Source organism: Schistocerca gregaria, chromosome 9, assembly GCF_023897955.1.
Source record: "Schistocerca gregaria isolate iqSchGreg1 chromosome 9, iqSchGreg1.2, whole genome shotgun sequence".
Taxonomy (NCBI): Eukaryota; Metazoa; Arthropoda; class Insecta; order Orthoptera; family Acrididae; genus Schistocerca; species Schistocerca gregaria.
Window position 1 is genome coordinate 214665792 of NC_064928.1, and position 24134 is coordinate 214689925.

General features: G+C 43.0%; 1 protein-coding gene across 1 annotated transcript in view; it reads right to left on the minus strand.

Moving 5' to 3' along the window:
• Nucleotides 1-24134, minus strand: part of LOC126291963 (ras-related protein Rab-32-like) — a 384077-nt gene that overhangs the window by 31750 nt on the left and 328193 nt on the right. The window contains exon 4 of the mRNA XM_049985719.1: nucleotides 6044-6140. Within this exon, the coding sequence (XP_049841676.1) occupies nucleotides 6044-6140 (97 nt within the window). The remainder of the gene's footprint in view (nucleotides 1-6043; nucleotides 6141-24134) is intronic.

Here is a 24134-nt window from a genome sequence, read left to right on the forward strand (position 1 = left end):
CTCAGCTACACATATTCCTCTACCTGATGATGGCGTAACACTTGAAAACTGGTTTGTAAAAGAGAAAAAAAAGGAAAAAAAAGAAGAGAAAAAAAGGAAAAAAAAAGAAAAGAAAAAAAAACAAGTACTGTGGAATATTACACCATTGTCTTCAGTGTTTTCATCCATAATATATAAAACAAACAAGAACTGGTCAAAATTCAGTCAATGCAGTAATTTTTATTCCTTGAGGTTTTGGAACAATTGTTCTTTCCAATTTCTCTTTCAGCATTTATGTACAAAATATAGTTTTGCCTTCACTGACATCTCTACTCATACAATATATAATTGCAGAAATTATTTGTAGTATTTTCCCCAAGTCCCCTTCTCATGTTAGTTATGTTAAGATATTCAACAGGCAGATCTGTGAAAGTCAGCTATCAACGGCCACCAGACCAGGAATAACAATACCAACAGCCTGGCTCTTGTGAAGAACAGGCAAATTTTTTTTATATTTGTAATTTATATTTTCAATTAATGTAGTTAATGTAAAGCAAATTGGAATATCATTCTGTTACCCCTTACTATGTAAGCCTGTAATAGGACCATCCCTATTTGTCAGTCACAATGTTGTGCCTTAGAAATTAATAATTTTTATGAACCTTCCCTTCCTCATTAAGATTTTTCTTCCCATACCCAGTCATTCTAGAGGGGCACACATGCCAATCAACAGCCTTCAAATTGATGGACCAGTGTCTGAGGCCAGTACAGAATCCTAGGGCTGCAGCATAGCCTAACACTCTTTCGATAACCCATCCAAAGCTGTGGCAGAGAGACATCATACCTGGAGAGACTCGCTTGTGACCTCACTCTCTTGCATTTTAGTTCTGTGCCAGGGCAGCTGACTTAGGCTGTCCGCCCCTGCCTCTCTCGTACTTAAGCTGTGCGACAGAACATATATGTTTAGGAGTGGGATTAAAATTTTGGATGCAAGAATATTCTAGAAACCCAATACCTGGAGCAGAGGAAGCTGCTGGACACGGAAATGGGGGGACATCGTGCCAGCCTTTGCCCGGACGATTGAGATGTTACATCAGACTAAGTGCACAGACGGAACGGAACAGTTACAGCAAGTAACCACTCTGGTGACTTAAGCCAGTTTAGCACCCGACCACGTTCGGAAAGACGCCAATACCTTACCAGATATTCCCACCGTGAGGGGCTTTTCCACAATATACTAATGCACCACCATCGTGCAGTTGGCAGGTAGCATCACATTTAAGCCCGATCCCACTGTCATTCATCAGCTTTCGTGGACCACGATGTGCAGTCAGTCCACAACACTCCACCCCATGCAGATGTGCAGCAGCTGTTGCCGCCATGAGCTACTGCTCAGCAGCCAAGGGGCTAGCATTCCCAGCCCAGTGGAACTGATGGCTATCCATTGTGTACATTGTTAAGGAAGTAGCATTGCAATTCATCAATGCCTTCCTCGATCGTTGTACCTACTGCTTCACAAGTAGCATGCCACAACCCACTACCTGCTGTTTTTATACTTTCTTATCTATACTGATTGGGGGGAGGGGGGATCACAACACCTAGAGGGAGTTGTGCGACATGAACGAAAGTTGGTAGGCATGTTTCCACGTCTGAAAGATAATATCTACATCTACATCCATACTGCGCAAGCCACCTGATGGTGTGTGGCGGAGGGTACCTTGAGTAGCTCCATCGGTTGTCTCTTCTATTCCAGTCTCGTATTGTTTGTGGAAAGGAGGATTGTCAGTATGCTTCTGTGTGGGCTCTAATCTCTCTGATTTTACCCTCATGGTCTCTTCGCGAGATATACGTAGGAGGGAGCAATATACTGCTTGACTCCTCGGTGAAGGTACCTTCTCAAAACTTCAACAAAAGCCTATACCAAGCTACTGAACGTCTCTCCTGCAGAGTCTTCCACTGGAGTTTATCTATCATCTCCATAACGCTTTCGCGATTACTAAATGATCCTGTAACGAAGTGCGCTGCTCTCCGTTGGATCTTCTCTATCTCTTTGGTTTGCAGGCAACACTCAATTTTGTGTTATTCCTAATCTCATAACCCCCCCCCCATGAACCATGGACCTTGCTGTTAGGGGGAAGGCTTGCATGCCTCAGCAACACAGATAGCCGTACCATAGGTGCAACCACGATGGTGGGGTATCTGTTGAGAGGCCAGACAAATGCATGGTTCCTGAAGAGTGGCAGCAGCCTCTTCAGTAGTTGCAGGGGCTGATCTGGCCCTGCTGTGATTATACCGTGAACATCTGAAAGCAAGGGGAAACTACAGCCTGAGGACAGGCAGCTTCACTGTATCGGTAAATGATGATGGCGTCCTCTTGGGTACAATATTCTGGAAGTAAAATAGTCCCCCATTCGGATCTTCGGGCGGGGACTACCCAGGAGGATGTTATTAGGAGAAACCTAACTGGCGTTCTAAGGACTGGAGTGTGGAATGTCAGATCCCTTAATTGGGCAGGCAGGTTAGCAAATTAAAAAATGGAAATGGATGTGTTAAAGTTAAATATATCTGTTCAAATTTCATTTGAGTTGTGTAAGAGTGGCACCACTATAAAGATGCAAATCAGGTTTGCTTTAAATACAAGCTGTAACAGTCAGGAGCAATAGTCACCTTTGAGATTAGGTGCGGTGCGAATTGCTGTTAGTCAATAATTCCTTTAAGGCAACAAAGACCCCATTATCATCAGCTCACTGAATTTGAAAAAGGTCATCAAATAGGGCTATGAGTAGCTGGATGTTCCTTCCAGAATATTGCAGAAAAACATGGCAGGAATGTAGCTAGTGCACGCTATTGCCGGCAGCAATGGTCACGAGAGTGTACGGTCGCAAGAAGACACGGCTCCGGATGGCCGTGAGGCTCTACTGAGAGGGAAGTTCGTCGTGTTCAGTGTATAGCTCTGGCTAAACATACTGCATCTGCAGCAGCAGTTGGTACCACAGTGAGAAAATGAACTGTTACCAATCATTTACTTCACAGACACCCTGTAGCGTGTATACACTAACCCCAAAGAACCATCATTTGTGACTTCAGTGGTGTCCAGCAAGAGCTCATTGGGATGCAGGGTAGAGGCTGTTGAGTTCTCTGATGAAAACTGGTTCTGCCTCGATGCCAATGGTGGCTGTGTGTTGGTTAACAGGAGGCCCGTTGTGTGTGTGTGTGTGTGTGTGTGTGTGTGTGTGTGTGTGTGTGTGTGTGTGTGTGTGTGTGTGTGTGTGTTTGTGTGTGTTTTGGGGGGGGGGGGGAGTGATTTCAGTGTGCACTGTTGTGGTTATCCCATGCACCCTGACTGCAGATTTGTGTGCCTGTCAGGTGATTTGACCAGCTGTACTGCCATTCATGAACAGCATTCCTGGGAGTGTTTTCCAAGAGGGTCATACTCGCCACATACCGCTGACAAAAGACATCTGTACATGCTCGTTTGCATGCTGGCTTCAACATTCTGGCAGTTACACCAGTTATGAATGTACCAAAAATTTCATATTTGGGATGGCTTCTCTCACACTTACATTAACCTGTGATTTTGCAATGTTAATCACGGAAGTATGTTAGCTAGACAAATATAGTCCCAAAATTTCATTCCTCTCCATTAATTATTTTTGGTGTCACAATTTTATTTTTCTGTCAGTGTTTATGTTAAGTGAGCCAATCAGTGGTTCTTATCAATACCCGAGGAGAGCGGCAAAATACTATGTTGCTGCACACTGACATGATGGCCTTCACTGCAGCCCGATAGGACACGTGTGAAGACAAAAGTGGGGATTTTAACACCACACAGTGGGTACGAGGGGGGGGGGGGGGGGGGGGGTGTCTTCACTGATCCTGCACTATACCTTTTTTAGTATACGATGTGTAGAAGAGTGTAGGGGTGCCGTGCATTGCAGTGGACAGGTTTTACCCTCTGTTTATTGGAGTGTGGTGCACCAAGAGAAAAGTTGTTTTCAAACAGTTTGGTCTGGCAGCGTGTCACATTGTTGCACTGAAGTTTTCTGCTAGCCAAGGTTTAAACTTGCCTATTGGTTACTCAGACATATGCGCTGGTGATATACAGCCACATCATCTGTGCAGCAGGACTCAGTTGGATTTGGTCAATCTTTATATGTTAATCTGAGCCAGTGTGTTTTGTTCTGTGAGAGGCCCATTTTGATTGTACTGTCCCTGTTCATGCTTTGGCACTATTAAAAGTATTTCAGTTGAACATGGTTTTAAGTGGCTTTTCTTGTCAAAAATCAGTTTGCATTCCAATTAGTTTGTAGAAGTCTATCAATGGAAAGTATGAGTTAACTAGGCACTGATGTTACATAAACTGAAGATATTTGCGCCTTCAGATTGTGAAGTTGAGTGTACTGCCAAACACAGCTTCATTACTAATTATGCTTGGCAATCATTTCATGTTTTTATGTCCATGGAGACATATTCCTTGTATATTCAAGTGTATAGGATGTGTGCAACTTTCTTAGTTAAGTGGCCCATTGACACTAGCAGTACTTCTAACTTGTACAGTGCACACACATGAAATGTACAGGCCTGAGCTTGCTTGGTGTGTTGACTGGGTGCCTTGATACGGAGGATCATATTAGGAATTCTTATTTGTTTTGAAACCTGTCTGTCTGTCAACCTTGCTAATAATCAAGTATTTAAAGCTGTGGCTGAAGTGTGTTACATTATTCTATTGTTGGTTCAAGCTGTAACATTAATGGTCAAGATCTTTAATATATTTTTTTTATTTAGTTTCAATTGATGGTTCATTCAGAGTGCTTGGTTTAACTGAATGAAATTAACTGCAATATGTTTTTTAGAAGATAGCCCACAATTTTCTTTGTGGAGACCTCTGGAAACTAAAAATGACCACTATATTAAAATCTTACTCTACTGCAGTCCAGTACCTACCATTCCACTGCTACATTCAGTTGCCAGCCTGGAAAAAAACCTTCAACACATCATATCAGTTCGATCCACTGAAGACATCGCCATCCCTCACTGGAAGTGAGGATGAATTACTGGAGATACTGAATGGAATTAACAGTTCCTGAGCACATAATGTAGAGTAAATGAAAGAAAGGGTAAAGAGAAGTAGCAGAAATGAGAGTACTGTTAAAATTAACATCAGAATTGAAGATAACAAAGTAGATGAAGGGAAGGAAATTTGATACCATGGAAGCAAAGTAACATATGGCAGACACTGCAAGGAGGACAGCAAATGCACAGTAGCACAGGCAAAGAGAGCATTCTTCTCCAAGGGAAGTCTACTAGTATCAAGCCTTGGCTATAATCTGCAGAAGAAATTTCTGAGAATGTACTTTTGGAACACAGTACTATATCATTGTGAATTGTGGCCTGTGGGAAAACTGAAAAATAAGATAAACAAACCAAATGGGATGTTGTGGTGCAGAAGAACGTTGAAAAATTGGACGGGCAGATAATGTAAGGAATGAGGTGGTTCTCCACAGCATTGGTGAAGACAGAAGAGTGTAGAAACATTGAAAAAATGGATAACAGGATATGTGTTGAGACATTAGGGATTAACTTTCCGTTGTATTAAAGGGAGCAGTAGGGTGTAAAATCAGTAGGGGGAACCAGAGATTGGAACATTGTGTACAAGTGCTACTGTGAGACAGAGGTTGGCAGATGAGAGGAAGTTGCAATGGGTCATATCATGCCCTTCCAAAGACTGATGAGAAAAATAAAGAAATAAAATTGAATTTACCTGTGTCTCTATTGTTCTGACTTTTAACTAAAATATTTTCCTTTAAAATATCTTAATTTTGGGCACCTATCCCACTAGCCTATGGGATTAGCACAATATGACTATCCTTGCTGAAGGGTCCCATTGTAAACTGAATCACAGCTATAAATGCAGATATTTTCATTGTATTTGTTACACTCAATCACCTCTGACAACCACATTTCCCAACCCACCCATTCCCCCTCGGCATATTATACAGTAAGCAGTGCTATGGGCAAGTAGAACAAATAAAGAAGCTACTGAGAAAAAGAGAGAGATACTGACCACAACTGGAGGTTGACTTTGGTGTTCTGGTCATACTGCAGTGTCTTCAGGGCGAAGTCTGCTCCGATGGTAATCTTGTAGTTGGATGAGAATTTGCCTGTGAAGAAACAGAAATATCACTCTAATTACAAATTTTACTTTCATACTATGTTTTTGGCAACTGTTAAAAGTACTAAAGCAGACAGTAGTTTTAACACTTTATCGAAGTGGTGCACATGAGAATTTATTTGAACTCTGGTGTGATTAAAGTCTCAACTCTAGCATCTGGTCAGAAAGAGGAGAGGTGGTACCATACAGTTTCTATTCACCATCCCTAAACTGTATCCCGAACTGCTATACAGTTTTCCATGGAGTGAAACAGCAGAAGAAGTCAGTCCAGCAGATGGGTGTTTCAAGTTTGGCGGTTCAATAGGTGCTCTTTGCAAGGAGTAGACTGTGTGTTGAGTATCTATAAATACAATAAATTTCCAGTTGTAGATTAAAAAATTGTGGAAGTGTTAAGAGAAATGCTTTTAAAGGACTATTGTGCAAATTATATTACTCTATGGGCCATGCAGTTTGAGGTGCCTTGTCACGGATTGCATGGCCCCTCCCGCCGGAGGTTCGAGTACTCCATCAGGCAAAGTGTGTGTGTGTGTGTGTGTGTGTGTGTGTGTGTTCTTACTAGCATAAGTTAGTCTAGGGACCGATGACCTCAGCAGTTTGATCCCTTAGGAATTCACACACATTTGAACACATTACTCTATGGGGAAAATTTCTGACAATGGAGAGAAATTTACAAAAATTAACAGTGTAGGAAAATGAATTAATGAGGCACAGTTAGTGAATTTTAGTGCTACAAAGGAAGACTAGCAAAGACATAAAAAGAATAAAGGGAGTAAAACAAGATATGCTTCAAACATGAAGGGACAAAGAATGAAACAGTGTAGGATTATATTAGATATACTTTTTGTTCCACTGGTCAATAGTACTGTGGCTTTTCTGAATATAGTGACTGGCCATGCACAGAAAACTCCAACTTATTTCAATCAGGCACTTCTATTAAGGTTTGTATAATTACACAAAACACAAGAAAAACAATACAGAAAATCACAACATGGACATCATAACCCAAGTCCATGAGAACAATCCAAAGAACAACGAGTCCCCAAAGACCATTTATTCTGCACTTTGCAGGTGACAGTTACTGGCAGACAATGGTCATCGCAGTGCTGTCCACAAGTGCTGAGGAGATGACAGATGCCGTGTGTATGAATGCATGTAAGCTTTTCTGTACCTGAAGGGCAACTTTACTGATCTATCCTAACTGGTACTGAAGAATACACAGCATATATTTACAAAAAGGAGATCTGTTCATGTTCCTTCCACAGATCATATCCAAAATGGCCTTCATGGATATGGACTAGGTCAAACAAATATTACCATTTAATTCTACTAAGTAATTTGTCAATTTAGTAGAAAATCCTTAAGGTTTCTCTTCATTTGTAGCTAAGGGTCTTTGACAAAGTCATTATGACCCAGTGCCGGGGTGTGAGCACCTTGGAAACAGCAACCTTGTTGGCTGTGTGTGTTACTGTCATGTGCGCCTAGGGAAAGTGGCTGAAGGATGGTGGAACTGTGAGTATAGATGTTCACAGCCTGCTGTAGAATGTGAAGGTCAGACGCTTGCCAATTCTGTAGAGCAGAATAAGCAAAGATCTGACAACAGAGTACAATGCTAATGCAGGCTTGAGTATTTCAGAGTGCACAGTTTAGCAAATACTGTTAAAAATGGAGCTACACAGCAGATGACCTCTACGTGTTTCCACGTTAATGATGACATTATCAGTTAACGATTGCTGTGAGTAGGGTTTATTGAAATTGGGCTGTGGTTCAACAGAAACCTGTCACTCAGTTGGATGAACCCTGTGTTGAAACTTCCTGACAGATTAAAACTGTGTGCCCAACCTAGACTTGAACTCGGGACCTTTGCCTTTCGTGGGCAAGTGCTCTACCATCTGAGCTACCGAAGCACGACTCGCGCCCTGTACTCACAGCCTTACTTCTGCCTCGTCTCGGTCGGGCACACAGTTTTGATCTGCCAGGAAGTTTCATATCAGCGCACATTCTGCTGCACAGTGAAAATCTCATTCTTTTTTTTGTTTTTGTTTTGTTTTTTTTTCCTCCACCAAGTCAACGGTTTGCATCCAGATATGCCGTCATCCAGGTAAGTGGCTGCTTGGAACATACATTGCACCACAGACAAAGGCCATTTGTAGCAGCTTTATGCTATGGGGGACATTCTCCTGTTCTTCCACGGGAACATTATTATTTCTTTCCTTTCTCAGACATTACGTCTGGTTAAAAATGGAAAGTGATGCGGACCTTGATCAAGCGTGACTTCCTTTTAACTGTACGGTATATGTTACGTTACATTTAGGAACTTTCGGGTAATTGAACATGTATCAATAATTACAGATTTCTGTAGTTGTATATGTACATTTGGCTTTAGCTGTATTGCGTTGATGTATTGGTGGATATTGTGTGGTATGATGGTGGTGGTGGTTAGTGTTTAACGTCCCCTTGACAACGATGTCATTAGAGACGGAGCGCAAGCTCGGGTTAGGGAAGGATTGGGAAGGAAATCGGTCGTGCCCTTTCAAAGGAACCACCCTGGCATTTGCCTGAAACGATTTAGGGAAATCACAGAAAACCTAAATCAGGATGGCCAGAGACGGGATTGAACCGTCGTCCTCCCGAATGCGAGTCCAGTGTGCTAACCACTGTGCCACCTCGCTCGGTGCGTGGTATGACTCTTGCAGTTGATAGTATAATTGGTATAATGTCAACTTTATCCTTATGACACATGTCGTTGACTTCCTCAAATTTTTTCCCCTGGTTTCTTCTGTATATTTGTTGTATTTAGTTCGATATTTCGATTAGTTGTGTTAATTTCTTCTTTTTATTTATGAGTATGATGTCAGGTTTGTTATGTGGTGTTGTTTTACCTGTTATAATGGTTCTGTTCCAGTATAATTTGTATTCATCATTCTCCAGTACATTTTGTGGTGCATACTTGTATGTGGGAACATGTTGTTTTATTAGTTTATGTTGTAGGGCAAGTTGTTGATGTATTATTTTAGCTACATTGTCATGTCTTCTGGGGTAGTCTGTATCTGCTAGTATTGTACATCTGCTTGTGATGTGATCTACTGTTTCTATTTGTTGTTTGCAAAGTCTGCATTTATCTGTTGTGGTATTGGGATCTCTAATAATATGTTTGCTGTAATATCTGGTGTTTCTAGTTTGATCCTGTATTGCAATCATGAATCCTTCCATCTCACTGTATACATTGCCTTTTCTTAGCCATGTGTTGGATGCGTCTTGATCGATGTGTGATACGGATGCTTGCTATGTAGTGTTTTATTTTTCCAATTTACTTTCTTTGTATCTGTTTATGTTATGGGATCTAAAGGGTTGTAGAAATGGTTATGAAATTGCAATGCTGTAGCTGATGTATTTATACGAGTGATTGTTTCGTGTATTTTGCTAGTTTCTGCTCGTTCTAGAAAGAATTTTCTTAAATTGTCTACCTGTCCATAATGTAGGTTTTTTACATCGATAAATCCCCTTCTTCCTTCCTGTTTGCTTAATGTGAATCTTTCTGTTGCTGAATGTATGTGATGATTCTATATTTGTGGCATTGTGATCTTGTAAGTGTATTGAGTGCTTTTAGTTCTGTGTTAATCCACTTCACTACTCCAAATGAGTAGGTCAATATTGGTATAGCATAAGTATTTATAGCTTTTGTTTTGTTTCTTGCTGTCAATTCTGTTTTCAGTATTTTTGTTAGTCTTTGTCTATATTTTTCTTTTAGTTCTTCTTTAATATTTGTATTATCTATTCCTATTTTTTGCCTGTATCCTAGATATTTGTAGGCATCTGTTTTTTCCATCGCTTTTATGCAGTCAATGTGGTTATCCAATAAGTTATCTTCTTGTTTAGTGTGTTTTCCCTTGACTATGCAATTTTTATTACATTTGTCTGTTATTATTATTATTATTATTATTATTATTATTATTATTATTATTATTATTAGTAGTAGTAGTAGTAGTAGTAAACAAACGCACCATGACAGCTGTGACCGTGTGAATATTACTGCAGACCACCTGCATTCCTTCATGCCTTATGTCTTCCCCAAAGTGATAAATCTTGCATCAGGATTACGCTCCATGCCACAAGGCCAGATCCTTGTCATGGAGGTTGGAGGAGCATGACAGTGAACTCACAGATATCATGGCAATGGAATGCACCTGATCTGAAGCTGACAGAATACATCTGTAATGCTGTGCTGCATACCTGCTGAAACCCACAAAGGACTTGTCTAATGCATGCCATGCCATCCATTACTAAGGTGGACTAACACGCCATTAATGAGGCAGCCACATTTTGGCTGCTCAGCATATATTGTGTAATCAAATATGCAGCTTACAACAGATGGTACTTTGATTCAATAATATTTTTGATTTTAAGCTCTATTACATTCGCATATTGACTCTGCACGTCCCCTGCTCTCATATTCTCTATGCTAGGTGCTCAATAGATCCTCAAGAATTGATGCTGTCCTAATTGGATACAGATTCTCTAAATTTACCCTTCAAAGAATAGGCGAAATCATCAATTTTTTTGTTGAAAACACTCATTTCTCTTCCCTTGGAATTTCTTTTATAGTTTGTTCTTATGAACTGTTTTTACAAGGGTAAGTCAATAAACATCCGCCACTTTTTTTATAACTTACTACAAGAAGAGCACAAATTTTTATTGATAGTTATCAACATAGTCGCCCTGCTTTTCAGTGCACTTTGGTCCAACATTGCACAAGTTTTCCAGTACCTCCAAAAATGGTTTTGGGTTTTACAGTAAGCCATGTAGGCACTGCTTCCTTCAGCTGTTGATCGAAACTGAATCGATGGCTTCTTAAAATGTCTCCTATGATGATACATTTAGAAAACGTTTCACTTTCATTAGCATGACAGCCCAGTAGTCGCTGACAGATGTTCATTTTGTTTGTTTTGTTTTTAGGGCGCAAAAACAATTAAGTTCATATGCGCCCCTGTCAAAACCATAGCAAACTAAGATGAAGGAGTTAAAAGCGACTACACATTAAGCCCTGTCAACGAAGGGAAAGGCAGCTAAAACAAGACTTGGAGAAAGGTCCATAAATATGCCATAGAGACAACAGAGGTCTTTAAACAAAAGACTAAATGTCCTTCACCATATTGCTACGACAGATAAAAAATAAAACGCGGTTGACAGCTCACGTGTCGTTCGCTAAAATGGACGATAAAGCAGACCACAAACAGAAATTAGAAAGTAAGCGGTTTGAAAAATGGGCATTCCATCAGGATATGGCGAACTGTCAATAACGGAGGACAATGGGCATAAAGTAGAGGGGGGATCAGGACTAAATGAACGACGATGGCTAAAAAGGCAGTGCCCAATACCTGACCTTACTAAAATGATCTCCTTGTGGTGAGATGGCCAAGAGGTGGTCAGCCAATCCGCTGGGAAAGGTTTAATTCCTTGTTGAAGGGAGCCAGTGGTGATGCCAAAGTGACACCACCTGTTGACGACAACACAGACATCACTGGAGGGAATGGAAAAACTAGCAGGCCAAGGTACAAGGACCGCAGCCTTGGTAGCAGCTTCAGTGGCCTCGTTTCCCTTCAGACTGGGGTGACCGGCGACCAACACAAATATCAGAGTGCCTTCATCAGGAGGCAGAGAAAGCATTCCTGGACCCGCTGCACTAAGGGATGGTCGGTGAACAGCACACAGAGGCTCTGAAGCGCACTGAGAGTTGGAGCAAATGACACAATTAAAGACTGTCACCTGATACAAAGCGAAGAGCTCCGGTGTAAATACTGAGCACTGTTCCGGAAGCCAATACCATAAATCGTTAGTGCCAATGACGAAGGCACACCCAACCATGGTCAGTCCAACAGCCATTAGTGTACACAAAGCTACTATTGCGAAGGTCGAGAAACTTAATGGCAATAAAGCAAGTCTGAAGTAGTGTTCTTAGGAAGCGAATAAAGTTCAAAGTGAACACTGGCCACCGTATGAAGCCAAGGCGGTGAACGGCTCACATCCATTGGGGAAGTGACAGGTAGCATGAAGTTAAGCTGCTGGAGAGATAGCTGAAATCGAAGTCCAGGAGGTAACAGAGAAGAGGGATGTGTCCCGTACCGGTGGTCAAAGGAGTCATTGAAGAAGGTGGCACAGAATGTGTGGCCAGGCACAGCATACAAACAGCAATCATATCTGCTAAGGAGAACATCACAGCAGTATGACAGCCGTTGTTTGGCAGCTTCTGCATACAGAATCTCAACTGGGCTAATGTAAAAGGTACCAGTGGCCAAACAGGTGCCATGATGGTGGACTGCTTTGATACTGCGTAAGATGGATGGATGCATAAACGAAACACTCATAGTCTAGTTTCGAACGGACAAGAGACCAGCACCAACGGAGGAGGGTGATCTGATCCGCTCCCCAGGAAGTACCACTGAGGAAACATAGGACATTGAGGAACTAGGTACAACAGGTGACCACGTAAGATATGTGAGGACCAAGAAAGTTTCCTATCGCACATGAGCCCCAGGAATTTTGTAGTTTCAGTGAACGGAAGAACAACATGCCCAAGATGTAAAGATGGTGGAAGAAACCCAATGCACCACTAGAAATTCGTAGAGATAGTTTTGTCAGGAGATCGAATCTAAGGGCACTATGGATAACTAATGCACCATGTTAGGCGTCCTTTCCCATATGGCCCGCACTTCTGTAGAATTTGGAAAGTGGTAGGTCAAACCATAAAAAGGGACCTGAACTTATAGGGCCGAAAAGTGTGAGACTCCTTTTGCTCGCCTCTTACAACAGGCAGGGATACCTCGGGCCTATTCTAATCCCTGGACCCACAGTGGGGAAGAAGAGTATTGCCCAAGCCTCCCCCACTTGTTTCCAGGGGAAGAAGGCAGGGTGTTGGTGGGTGGAGCTCCAAATCTCCGCAAAATAGCGGTCCAAGATGTTGGAGATAGCAGTAGGGTCCACTATGACATCACTGGATACTGTCAGGCTGGAAATTGGGGAATGGACCTCGGTCCCAGAGAGCATCAGAGGTTGGCCCACATGACGGAATGGCAAGTGTAACTATTAAAAGAACCATTAAATAAAGTCCAGCTAGCTTTTTTTGCTATCCCAAAGAATTCGACGACACCGCGCACGTAATTCTTTATAATGAATGCAGTTTGCCAATGTAGAATGACGGTTGAAAACGCGGAGGGCACATCACTGCACGCGAATCTCATTGCGCCACGTCTAAGTCAACCAAGAGACCAGGACATGGCGCAGTAAAGATAAAGTGTGAGGAATAGAACATTCTGCGGTCGTAAGGATAATGTTTGTAATCAGAACTGGGGAAATGTTGTTCATCGAAGGTCACCAAGGAGGAGCAAAGCCTCCAGTCAGCTTCAGAAAGCTGCCATTTGGGTGTGCATGTGGGTGGGGTAGGAGTCAGCAAACGGACAGCACATAGGAAAGGGTCACTCGAATATGTATCAGAGAGAACGGACCACTCAAGATGATGGGCAGTGCAAGAGGAGAGGTCCAAATGGGAATAAGAATGTGTGGAGTCTGAAAGGAACGTGGGTGCTCCCCTATTAAGACAAAGGAGGTTAAACTGAGCTAGGGTGCTGCAGTCATGGATTGTGCGGCTGGTCCCGGTGGAGGTTCGAGTCCTCCCTCGAGCATGGATGTGTGTGTTTGTTCTTAGGATAATTTAGGTGAAGAAGTGTGTAAGCTTAGGGACTGATGACCTTAGCAGTTAAGTCCCATAAGATTTCACACACATTTGAACATTTTTGGTTAAATTGATTAAGGTCAGCCAAGAGGGCATCTGACTGGTCCTCAAAGAGCCCCGAAGTGGATGGTGTGCATTAAAGTCACTGAGCAGCAGGAAAGGGCTGAGGGATTTGCCCAATAAGCTGGAGGATGTCTGTCCTGGTGACATCAAATGATGGAGGGACGTAAATGGTACACACGGAAAAGGTGAATGTTCAAATGTGTGTGAATTCCCAATGGACCAAACTGCTGAGGTCATCGGTCCCTAGACTTGCGCACTATTTGAACAATCTTTAACTTACGCTAAGGACAACACACACACATGCCCAAGGGAGGACTTGAACCTCTGGTCGGAGGGGAAGAGGTGAAGTGAGGAAAGAAAATGCGGACTGCAACAGCTTGCAGCGGGATGGTCAGGGAGATGGTTGGATTATGAATGTCATCCTGGATAAGCAGCATAACTGCCTCATGAGATGCTATGCCGTCCTGGGGGGGGGGGGGAGGTCAAAGCAGACCGGAAAGAAATGCAAGCGGTCAGAGCAGTCGTAAGGACGCAATTTTGTTTCCTGGAGGTAGAGAACAAGTGGACGTTGCGATCCCAAGAGCAGCCTTAATTCCTCCTTGTTGGATCTAAGGCCGCAATCGCCCCTTTGGAGGAGAGTCGTGACAAGGATAGGGGAGGAGAGAAAAAATGAAATGGTGTCACCTTGCCAGCTGCCGAGCACCAGTCTTCGAAAACTCTTTGGTACAGGGCACAGAGGCTGGAGGATCCTGGCCCATGAGATCTACAGAGGCACGGCATTCTCCTTCTGTTGATCTGCATAGTCCAGGGCAGAAAAGTGGCTGGTGGTGCGCACCGGCGACATGGAGGTTGGCCGGGTGAGGATATCACGTGGCAACACTGAGTCTTCGAGTCAGTGAGTCAGTGAGGGAGAAGACCGTTTGCCTCTGATTTCTTGGAGCCTTTGTGGGTGACAGATGACGATTCAGATGTTTGTTGGCTGAAAGGACATAAAAAGTCTGCGGGAGTATTCCTTCTGTCCTTTCTGGCTTGCCTTTTATGTAGCAGGTAACTTCGCACCATGAAGCAAAATTTTGGTGTCTTGTTGCGCAAATGGAGGAATGGGAGACAGAGGTGATACGGTGACATTGAGCGATTTTACAACTACATTGCTGAATCTGAGGTCGCATGTCCGTGTGGCCACGTCCTTCATGCGGCGGGATGTAGCAAGAACAGTATTGTACGTGCCGGATGGTAAAATGCAGTGTTTCCAACTAGTCAACTACTTGCGAGCGACCGGGTAAGGCACTTTTTGCTTCACCCAGATCTCCTGAACGACTCCCTCATCAAGATATACAGGACAATCTCGGGAAGAGGCTGCACGGTCGCCATTGCAATTGATACACCAGGGAGAAGGAGGCAAACAATCGCCCTCGTGAGCATCCCTTCTACGGGTTACACACTTGGCCGGGGGTCAAAGGACAGACGATTGTGGTTGTAACGACAACACTAGTAGCAGCACATCGGAATTGGAATGTATGGCCAGACTGTGATAACTTCATAGCCTGCTTCGATCTCTGATGGAAGCACTACTCGGCTAAACGTGAGAAAAAGTGTGTGTAGGCGCTAAGGACGCAGATACCGTTTCACATCACCCTATGAGCTGCAATGATGCTCGGATCTGAGAGGTACGTTTGGATTTCTGCCTTGGTCAGACCATCAAACAGCCTAGTGTAAATAACACCACGTGAAGAATTCTGTCCAATGGGCCACGATACAAACAAGATAGCCATGGAGAAGTGGAGCTGCAAGCAGTATAATCACAAGTAGTCACCAGAAGCGAAGTGCCACTGTGTAAATGAGAGCAGAATTTCACTGGGCCGGCAATTACATCAACGCCTTCCTGAATAATAAACGGATTTACCATAGCAAAGACCTGACTGTCTTGAGTACGTGAAACCATGAGGAACTGTGGTGCAGCTGGAGGGTCTTTCAATCGTTAGCTTCGTTCCGTTTACATTTAGTACACATAGACTATGAAGATGACGACTGGCTCACTGCAAGAAAACTACCATGATTGCCAGCATCTCCGATGACACGCTCCAACCAGCTGGGGCCCATCCCTTCAGAGGGGGCGCACACCCATCTTAGGAGCTCTTGGACACCTGAGGTCACACCTGCCGAACACCAGACAGTGGGACTAATAGGCAATTTTGGAAGGTAACAGCGCAAGCAGTTACCCCTCCCTGACCTGGCCTGTACCAGGGGGTACATGCGACCATACCTGTCGACCTGGGGCTCGGAATTATTCGTTACCCAGTCACATATTGCACGTTGGGCGCGAGGGCCGGCCTTCAGGAGTGCACAGGGAGGAAGAAGAAAAAGAGGAACCACAAACGCTGGAGCAGGAGAAGGATCAGAGAAGGGGAAAGAAGAAAAAAAGGATGAAGAAACAGTAGATAGACTGAAACTTCCTGGCAGATTAAAACTGTGTGCCGGACCGAGACTCAAACTCGGGACCTTTGCCTTTCGTGGGCAAGTGCTCTACCAACTGAGCTACCCAAGCACGACTCACGCCCCGTCCTCACAGCTTTATTTCTGCCAGTATCTCGTCTCCTACCTTCTAAGTTCTCCATGGTTTGCAGAAGAGCTTCTGTAAAGTTTGGAAGGTAGGAGACGAGATACTGGCAGAAGTAAAGCTGTGAGGACGGGCCGTGAGTCGTGCTTGGGTAGCTCAGTTGTCAGAGCACTTGCCCGAGAAAGGGAAAGGTCCCGAGTTAGAGTCTCAGTGCAGCAGACAGTTTTAATCTGACAGGAAGTTTCATATTAGCGCACACTCCGCTGCAAAGTGAAAATCTCATTCTGGAGTAGAGAGACTGTCCTGATGTCAGGCTACTGAAAATGCAAAATACATTCCCAAATATATCCTAGACATGATCCCCAAGGGAGGAGGAAAAGAATAGCAAGAGTATAGACTTGTAGCATGGGAGGAAAAAGATGCTGCGAAGGCTGGGTCCCTGTGGTAGCCAAGCACGAACCTACCAAAGAGCGGTGAGCACCTGGAAATATTTTAATTTCTTGCTCTTTGTCGAGTTGTTTTGTAATCCATGCCCCATCGTTTTTGTAAAAGTTGAGCCTATTACACACGATTTTGCACGAAGAACCATTAATAATCTACGTAGGCCTATGGTTTGCAAATCAACAGTTACTCGTCCATTTTTCAGAACCAAGGCATGGACTTGTTCACTATTGGCTTCATATATGATCATAGCTGGACGCTACGCTTTTTCCTCGTACTCCATGCCGTTTGACCACTTCTGAACTGTTCATCCCGTTGGCAAACACTTCACCAATACCACTTCGTCTTGAGCTGGAAGTCTTCTGTGAATTGGCGCTCCTAGTACACCTTGAGACCACAAATCACGAGTGAGGGAACTCTATGGTACAAACACAGATTGTCGCTGCCATCTTTATGTCTCAACAGTGCAAAGCGGACTGATGAGATAATGATACAACCTACCACAGAAGAAGAAAATAGTGCCATCTTGCGACTCGTGTGCACAAAAACCGTATAGTGAACCTGGAGACAATCACAGCAAAACTGCAGACCCTTATTGACTTTTCCCTCGTGTACTAGCAGTGCTTTTGTGCATTCTTGCTCTGCCACCTTGTCTACTTGATAAGCACTGCATTGTTGGGCAACATTGTTGGGCAACATTGTTGGGCAACATTGTTGGGCAACATTGTTGGGCAACATTGTTGGGCAACATTGTTGGGCAACATTGTTGGGCAACATTGTTGGGCAACATTGTTGGGCAACATTGTTGGGCAACATTGTTGGGCAACACAGTAATGGTTGAACTACTGTTTCATGTGCAGTCTCCATTACAGTTGGTACACACCTCCGCAGGACAAATCTTTCACTTGCTTCCTCTATTAATGATTTCGCATGTCCATTCTGAATCCATCTCAGAGTAGCATTTGCACTCGATTTATTGGATGTATTTCTATCTCTCCTCCCCCACCGTTTTTCCCTTCCAAAGCCCCCTGTAATAACATGGAAGTAATTCCCTGATGTATTAACCGATGCCTTATCATCCTGCCCTTCTTGTCAGTGTTTTGCTTGTGTCCCTTTCTTCGCCAGTTCTGCTGGAAACTTCATGATTGCTTAACAATTGGATGGCTGGGGTGACCAAGCGGTTCTAGATGCTACAGTCTGGAACCGCGCGACCGCTACGGTCGTAGGTTCGAATCCTCCCTCGGGCATGGATGTATGTGATGTCCTTAGGTTAGTTAGGTTTAAGTGGTTCTAAGTTCTAGGGGCCTGATGACCTCAGAAGTTAAGTCCCATAGTGCTCAGAGCCATTTGAACTTATCAATTGACCTAATTTTCGACGTCCTTTCACAGCTCTACATCTCAAACTCTTCGGCTGTATTCTTTACCATCACACAAGACTTATTTTATTATTTTATTGCGAATTCCGTTGACCCTGATAGCAATGGAGTTGCAAGGATATGGATCGAGTCAGTATTTTTATAATGGTAACAATACAGCAGCACACAATATGGTTAATACATGACAAAACTCATTGTAACAACATGGGACACTAGAAGAAATAAAAATATTACATACATCAGAATTAACACTTATGCGTACACATTCAGATTAACAATATCAAAGTATTTGAGCAACAATCTAACATTACAGCAACAAATAGTTTCATCTATGCTTACACTGCATGGCTAACTTGGTCGTATAATAAGAACTTGCTGCTATGTGCTAAAAAATTTACTAATTGGATAGAATGACTTTTGTATTAGGTATTCCTTCAGTTTGCTCTTTAACTTTGGTGTTTCAGGAGCAAGACTTTCGATGACACTGGGTAGAGAATTGTAAATTTTGATGTATGTACAATTTACTCCTTTCTGTAAAAGGGTATAGTTTCACTGCTTACTATGAAAGTCCTCTTTTGACCTCGTGTTGTGACCATGATATTCACTATTGGTTTTGAAGAGAGAGAGGTTTTTACTAATGAAACATACAAGGGAGTATATGTACTGAGATATCATTGTAAATACCCGCAGTTTCCTAAACAGATTCCTGCACGAGTGCCTTGGTTGCACACCACTCATGATACGTGTAGCTCTCTTCTGCGCATTGAAAACTTTTTTGCCAAGGGCTGGTTGCGCCAAAAGATTGTTCCGTAAGCCAAAAGTGCATGGAAATATCCGAAATAAGCAGCTCTTATGGCCTCCTTATGTGTGGTTGATGCGATTATGCGGAAGGCACATGTTGCAGAATGTAGCCTTTTTTCTAGATCTGGGATATGGATGGACCATTATAGCTTGCAGTCTATCTACACACCCAGGAACTTGGCTGAGTCGATTTGCTTTATTTGTTGTCCAATACAGTCTATATTTATATCCCTCGGTTCCTTATGTGCCATGTGAAACTGTACATAACACAGATTCTCAGAATTTTCTTCCTCAGACTAAGGCATATGTGTGACACTAACTTCTTTTGGTCTTTGCCTGTGATGGTCTGCTTTTTATATCATGCTCGCTTCGTCCGTTGTAAGTAGGCTGTTTAGGTTTTCTTATTGGTAACGCCATCACCACGTAGCGCTCTGTATGAAAATCACTGGCTGTGCTGCGTGCAGTCTGTGGCTGGTTTGCATTGTTGTTGGCTATTGTGGTGTTGGGCAGCTGGGTGTTAACAGCGCGTAGCGTTGCGCAGTTGAAGGCGAGCCGCCAGCAGTGGTGGATGTAGGGAGAGAGATGGCGGAGTTTTGAAATTTGTAAGACTGGATGTCATGAACTGCTATATACATTATGACTTTTGAACACTATTGAGGTAAATACATTGTTTATTCTCTAACAAAATATTTCATTTGCTAACTATGCCTATCAGTAGATAGTGCCTTCAGTAGTTAGAATCTTTTATTTAGCTGGCAGAAGTGACGCTCGCTCTATTGCAGTAGTTCGAGTAACCAAGATTTTTGTGAGGTAAGTGATTTGTGAAAGGTGTAGGTTAATGTTGCTGTCCCCCAACCTCTTTGCTAACTTTATCGCTAGCCTCACTTCTGCAACTCTTTATTACTTCAGCCTTTATCCGTTTCCTCTGAATCCATATTCTGTACTCATTACGCTGAAGCGCAAAATCCATGGGACAGCGATATGAAAATGGCGGCAGTCTCGCGTACACAAGATATAAAAGGGCAACAGATTGGCAAAGCCGTCATTTGCACTCAAGTAATTTATGTGAAAAGGTGTCTGATGTGATTATGGCCGCACAACACGACTTAACAGACACTGAATGCGGAATGTTAGTTGGAGCTAGATACATGACACATTCTACTTTGGAAATCGTTAGGGAATTCTCTATTCCGAGATCCACCTGTCAAGAGTTAGCCAAGGACAACACCCTTCAGGCCCTCACCATGGATAACGCAGTGGCCGATAGCCTTCATTTAACGACCAAGAGCAGAGGGGTTTGCGTAGTTGTCAGTGCTGACAAGCAGTTCAAATGGCTCTGAGCACTATGGGACTTAACATCTGAGGTTATCAGTCCCCTAGAACTTAGAACTACTTAAACCTAACTAACCTAAGGACATCACACACATCCATGCCCGAGGCAGGATTCGAACCCGCGACCGTAGCGGTCGCGCGGGGGTCAGACTGATGCGCCTAGAACCGCTCGGTCACCTCCGGTCGGCTGACAAGCAGTGCTGGGTGAAATAGTCCGATAGAAAATGATACAAATAAAGTCTTTGGAAAAGTTATTAATTGGTTTTCTGCGAATGGGTTTGCTCTGAACTTTGAAAAAACACAGTACATCCAATTTTCTGCTGCAAAAAGTATAATTCCTTCAATAAACATAACACATAAAAGAAGTCAGTAGCCAGGGTAGAGCATACTAAGTTTTTGGGTGTACATATAGATGAGAATCTTAATTGGAAAATTCTTATTTTAGATCTCCTTAAGTGACTAGGTTCAGCAACTTTTGCAATCAGAATAATTGCCTATTTTGAGGATGTAGAAATTAGTAAGCTAACATACTTTGCATACTTCCACTCTGATGTCATTCTGGGACAACTCGACACTTAGGTAAAAGGTATTCACTGTTCAAAAGAAAGTAGTTAGAATAATGTGTGGGGTTCATAGTCGCACATCTTGTAGGCGTCTGTTTAAAAGTCTAGGAATTCTTACAACTGCTTCACAGTACATTTACTCAGTAATCAAATTTTTCTCAACAACATGGACCAGTTTAAAATCAACAGCGACATTCATGATTACAATACCAGAAAAAAGAAAGACCTTCACTATCCTTTACTTAACCTATCTTTGGCACATAAAGGGGTAAAATATGCTCCTATAAGACTTTTTGATGAAGTACCAGATGAAATAAAATGTCTGAAGATAGCAGTAATAGTTCAAAAACAAATTTAAATCATACCTCCTTGACAACTCTTCCTATACCACAGATGAATTCTTGAATATGAGTAAATAAATCTGTAGATATAATATATGCATTTTGTGCTATTTAACGGAATAGGATATATAATAGAAATATTTAGGTATAACACTATAAAGTAAAAAAAAACAACCTTGTTTTCTGTGCACATTTCTTGTGCATTTCACACGTTCCACATCATAACGGTTTTTCCGTGCAACTCATCAATGGAACACTTAACTAACTAACTAATCGCAGTGCGGTGAAATTTGGTGTTAATGGGCTATGGCAGCACACGACGAACGTGAATACCTTCGCTAACGAGCACAGGTCATCCCCGTTTTCAAGAAGGGACGTCGAACAGATGTGCGGAACTATAGACCAATATCTCTAACGTCTGTCAATTGTAGAATTTTGGAACACACATTATGTTCGAGTATATTAGAAATTGACTCTGTAGGAATCAGCATGGGTTTCGAAAAAGACGATCTTGTGAAACCCAGCTCGCGCTATTCGTCCACGAGACTCAGAGGGCCATAGACACGGGTTCACACGTAGATGCCGTGTTTCTTGATTCCCGCAAGGCGCAAGATACAGTTCCCCACAGTTGTTTCATGAACAAAGTATGAGCATATGGACTATCAGACCAATTGTGTGATTGGATTGAAGAGTTCCTAGATAACAGAATGCAGCATGTCATTCTCAATGGAGAGAAGTCTTCCGAAGTAAGAGAGATTTCAGGTGTGCCGCAGGGGAGTGTCATAGGACCGTTGCTATTCACAATATACATAAATGACCTTGTGGATGACATCGGAAGTTCACTGAGGCTTTTTGCGGATGATGCTGTGGTATATCGAGAGGTTGTAACAATGGAAAATTGTACTGGAATGCAGGAGGATCTGCAACGAATTGACGAATGGTGCAGGGAATGGCAATTGAATCTCAATGTAGACAAGCGTAATATGCTGCGAATACATAGAAAGAAAGATCCCTTACCATTTATCTACAATATAGCACGTCAGCAACTGGAAGCTGTTAATTCCATAAACTATCTGGGAGTACGCATTAGGAGTGGTTTAAAATGGAATGATCGTATAAAGTTGATCGTCGGTAAAGCAGATGCCAGACTGGAAGAACCCTAAGGAAATGCAATCCGAAAACGATTGAAGTAGGTTACAGTACGCTTGTTCGCCCACTGATCGAATTCTGCTCAACAGTGTGGGATCCGTACCAGATAGGGCTGATAGAAGAGATAGAGAAGATCCAACGGAGAGCAGCGCGCTTCGTTACAGGATCATTTGATAATCGCGAAAGCGTTACGGAGATGATAGATTAACTCCAGTGGAAGGCTCTGCAGGAGAGACGCTCAGTAGCTCGGTACTGGCTTTTGATGCAGTTTCGAGAACATACCTTCACCGAAGAGTCAAGCAGTATATTGCTCCCTCCTACGTATATCTCGCGAAGAGACCGTGAGGATAAAATCAGAGAGATTAGAGCCCACACAGAGGCATACCGACAATCCTCCTTTCCACGAACGGTACGAGACTGGAATAGAAGGGAGAACCGATAGAGGTGCTCAAGGTATCCTCCGCCACACGTCGTCAGGTGGAATGCGTAGTATGGGTGTACATGTAGATTATCACCCGCAGCGCCTCTCCTGGGCTCATGACCAACTCAGTTGAACCATAGACTTGGAAACTGTGGTGTGGTCAGACGAGTCACGCTGTTGAAGGCTGGTGTTCGTGTTCGTGTGTGGCGCAGACCCCACTCAGCCAATGGGTCCAAGTTGTGAACAAGGCACTGTGCAGGCTGGCGGTGGCTCCAAAATGGTGTGGGCTGTGTTTACATTCAATGGAACGAGTCCTCTGCTCCAACTGAACCGATCATTGATTGGAAATGTTTACGACGGCTATTCGGAGACCATTTGCAGCCAAGCACGTTGGAACGTTTATGGATGTCAGTGCGCTATGGCACTGGGCCACAGTTGTTTACTATGGTTTGAAGAACATTCCGGACAGTTCAAGTGAATGATTTGGCCACCCAGTTTGCCCAACATGAATACCATCGAACGTTTATGGGACATAATCTATCACAAAGCGAAAAATGTGGTCCAAGCAAAACATTCATATTTCTTTACGTACTATATGAATATGTAATGAAAAATTGAGGTCCCTATTTTAAAAAAAAAGCCGCAGTTGATATCCGTTTGACCTATGGCAGCCCCATCTAGCGGGTCAACCACAGCGCCATCTGGTTTGCCCCTTCAAGCTAGACGAGTTTCGTTTGACGCTTATTTCGTGAGATATTTAGCCCAGTCACGATCAATGGACCACCCTGTATATACCCTAACTGTAAATCCATTCTCTCTCTCTCTCTCTCTCTCTCTCTCTCTCTCTCTCTCTCTCTCTCTCTCTCGCCCCCTTCTTCTTCTTCTTCTTCTTCTTCTTCTTCTTCTTAGCTTGCAGAAAGTTAATCTAACTATTTCATTGAAGTAATTAAAAGTCATTATAGCTTGCCGCTCTGGAAAATAAATCTGAAATGGTCGAGTTGAATTACTGGACCTACCTGGTTTGAAGGTCAACCGCTTTACTGATGATTTATGTTAAATTAGTTACGTAAAAAGCGGCGTTGCACGGCACTAACTCGAAAGATTTAAACAGGTACTGGGTCTCGAACCCCGATTCTTCCGCACCGAATGTAGCGACGCTAACCGTTCTTTTATTGCAATTATTGACTTAAATTCTGTCCGTCTTATGTTTAAG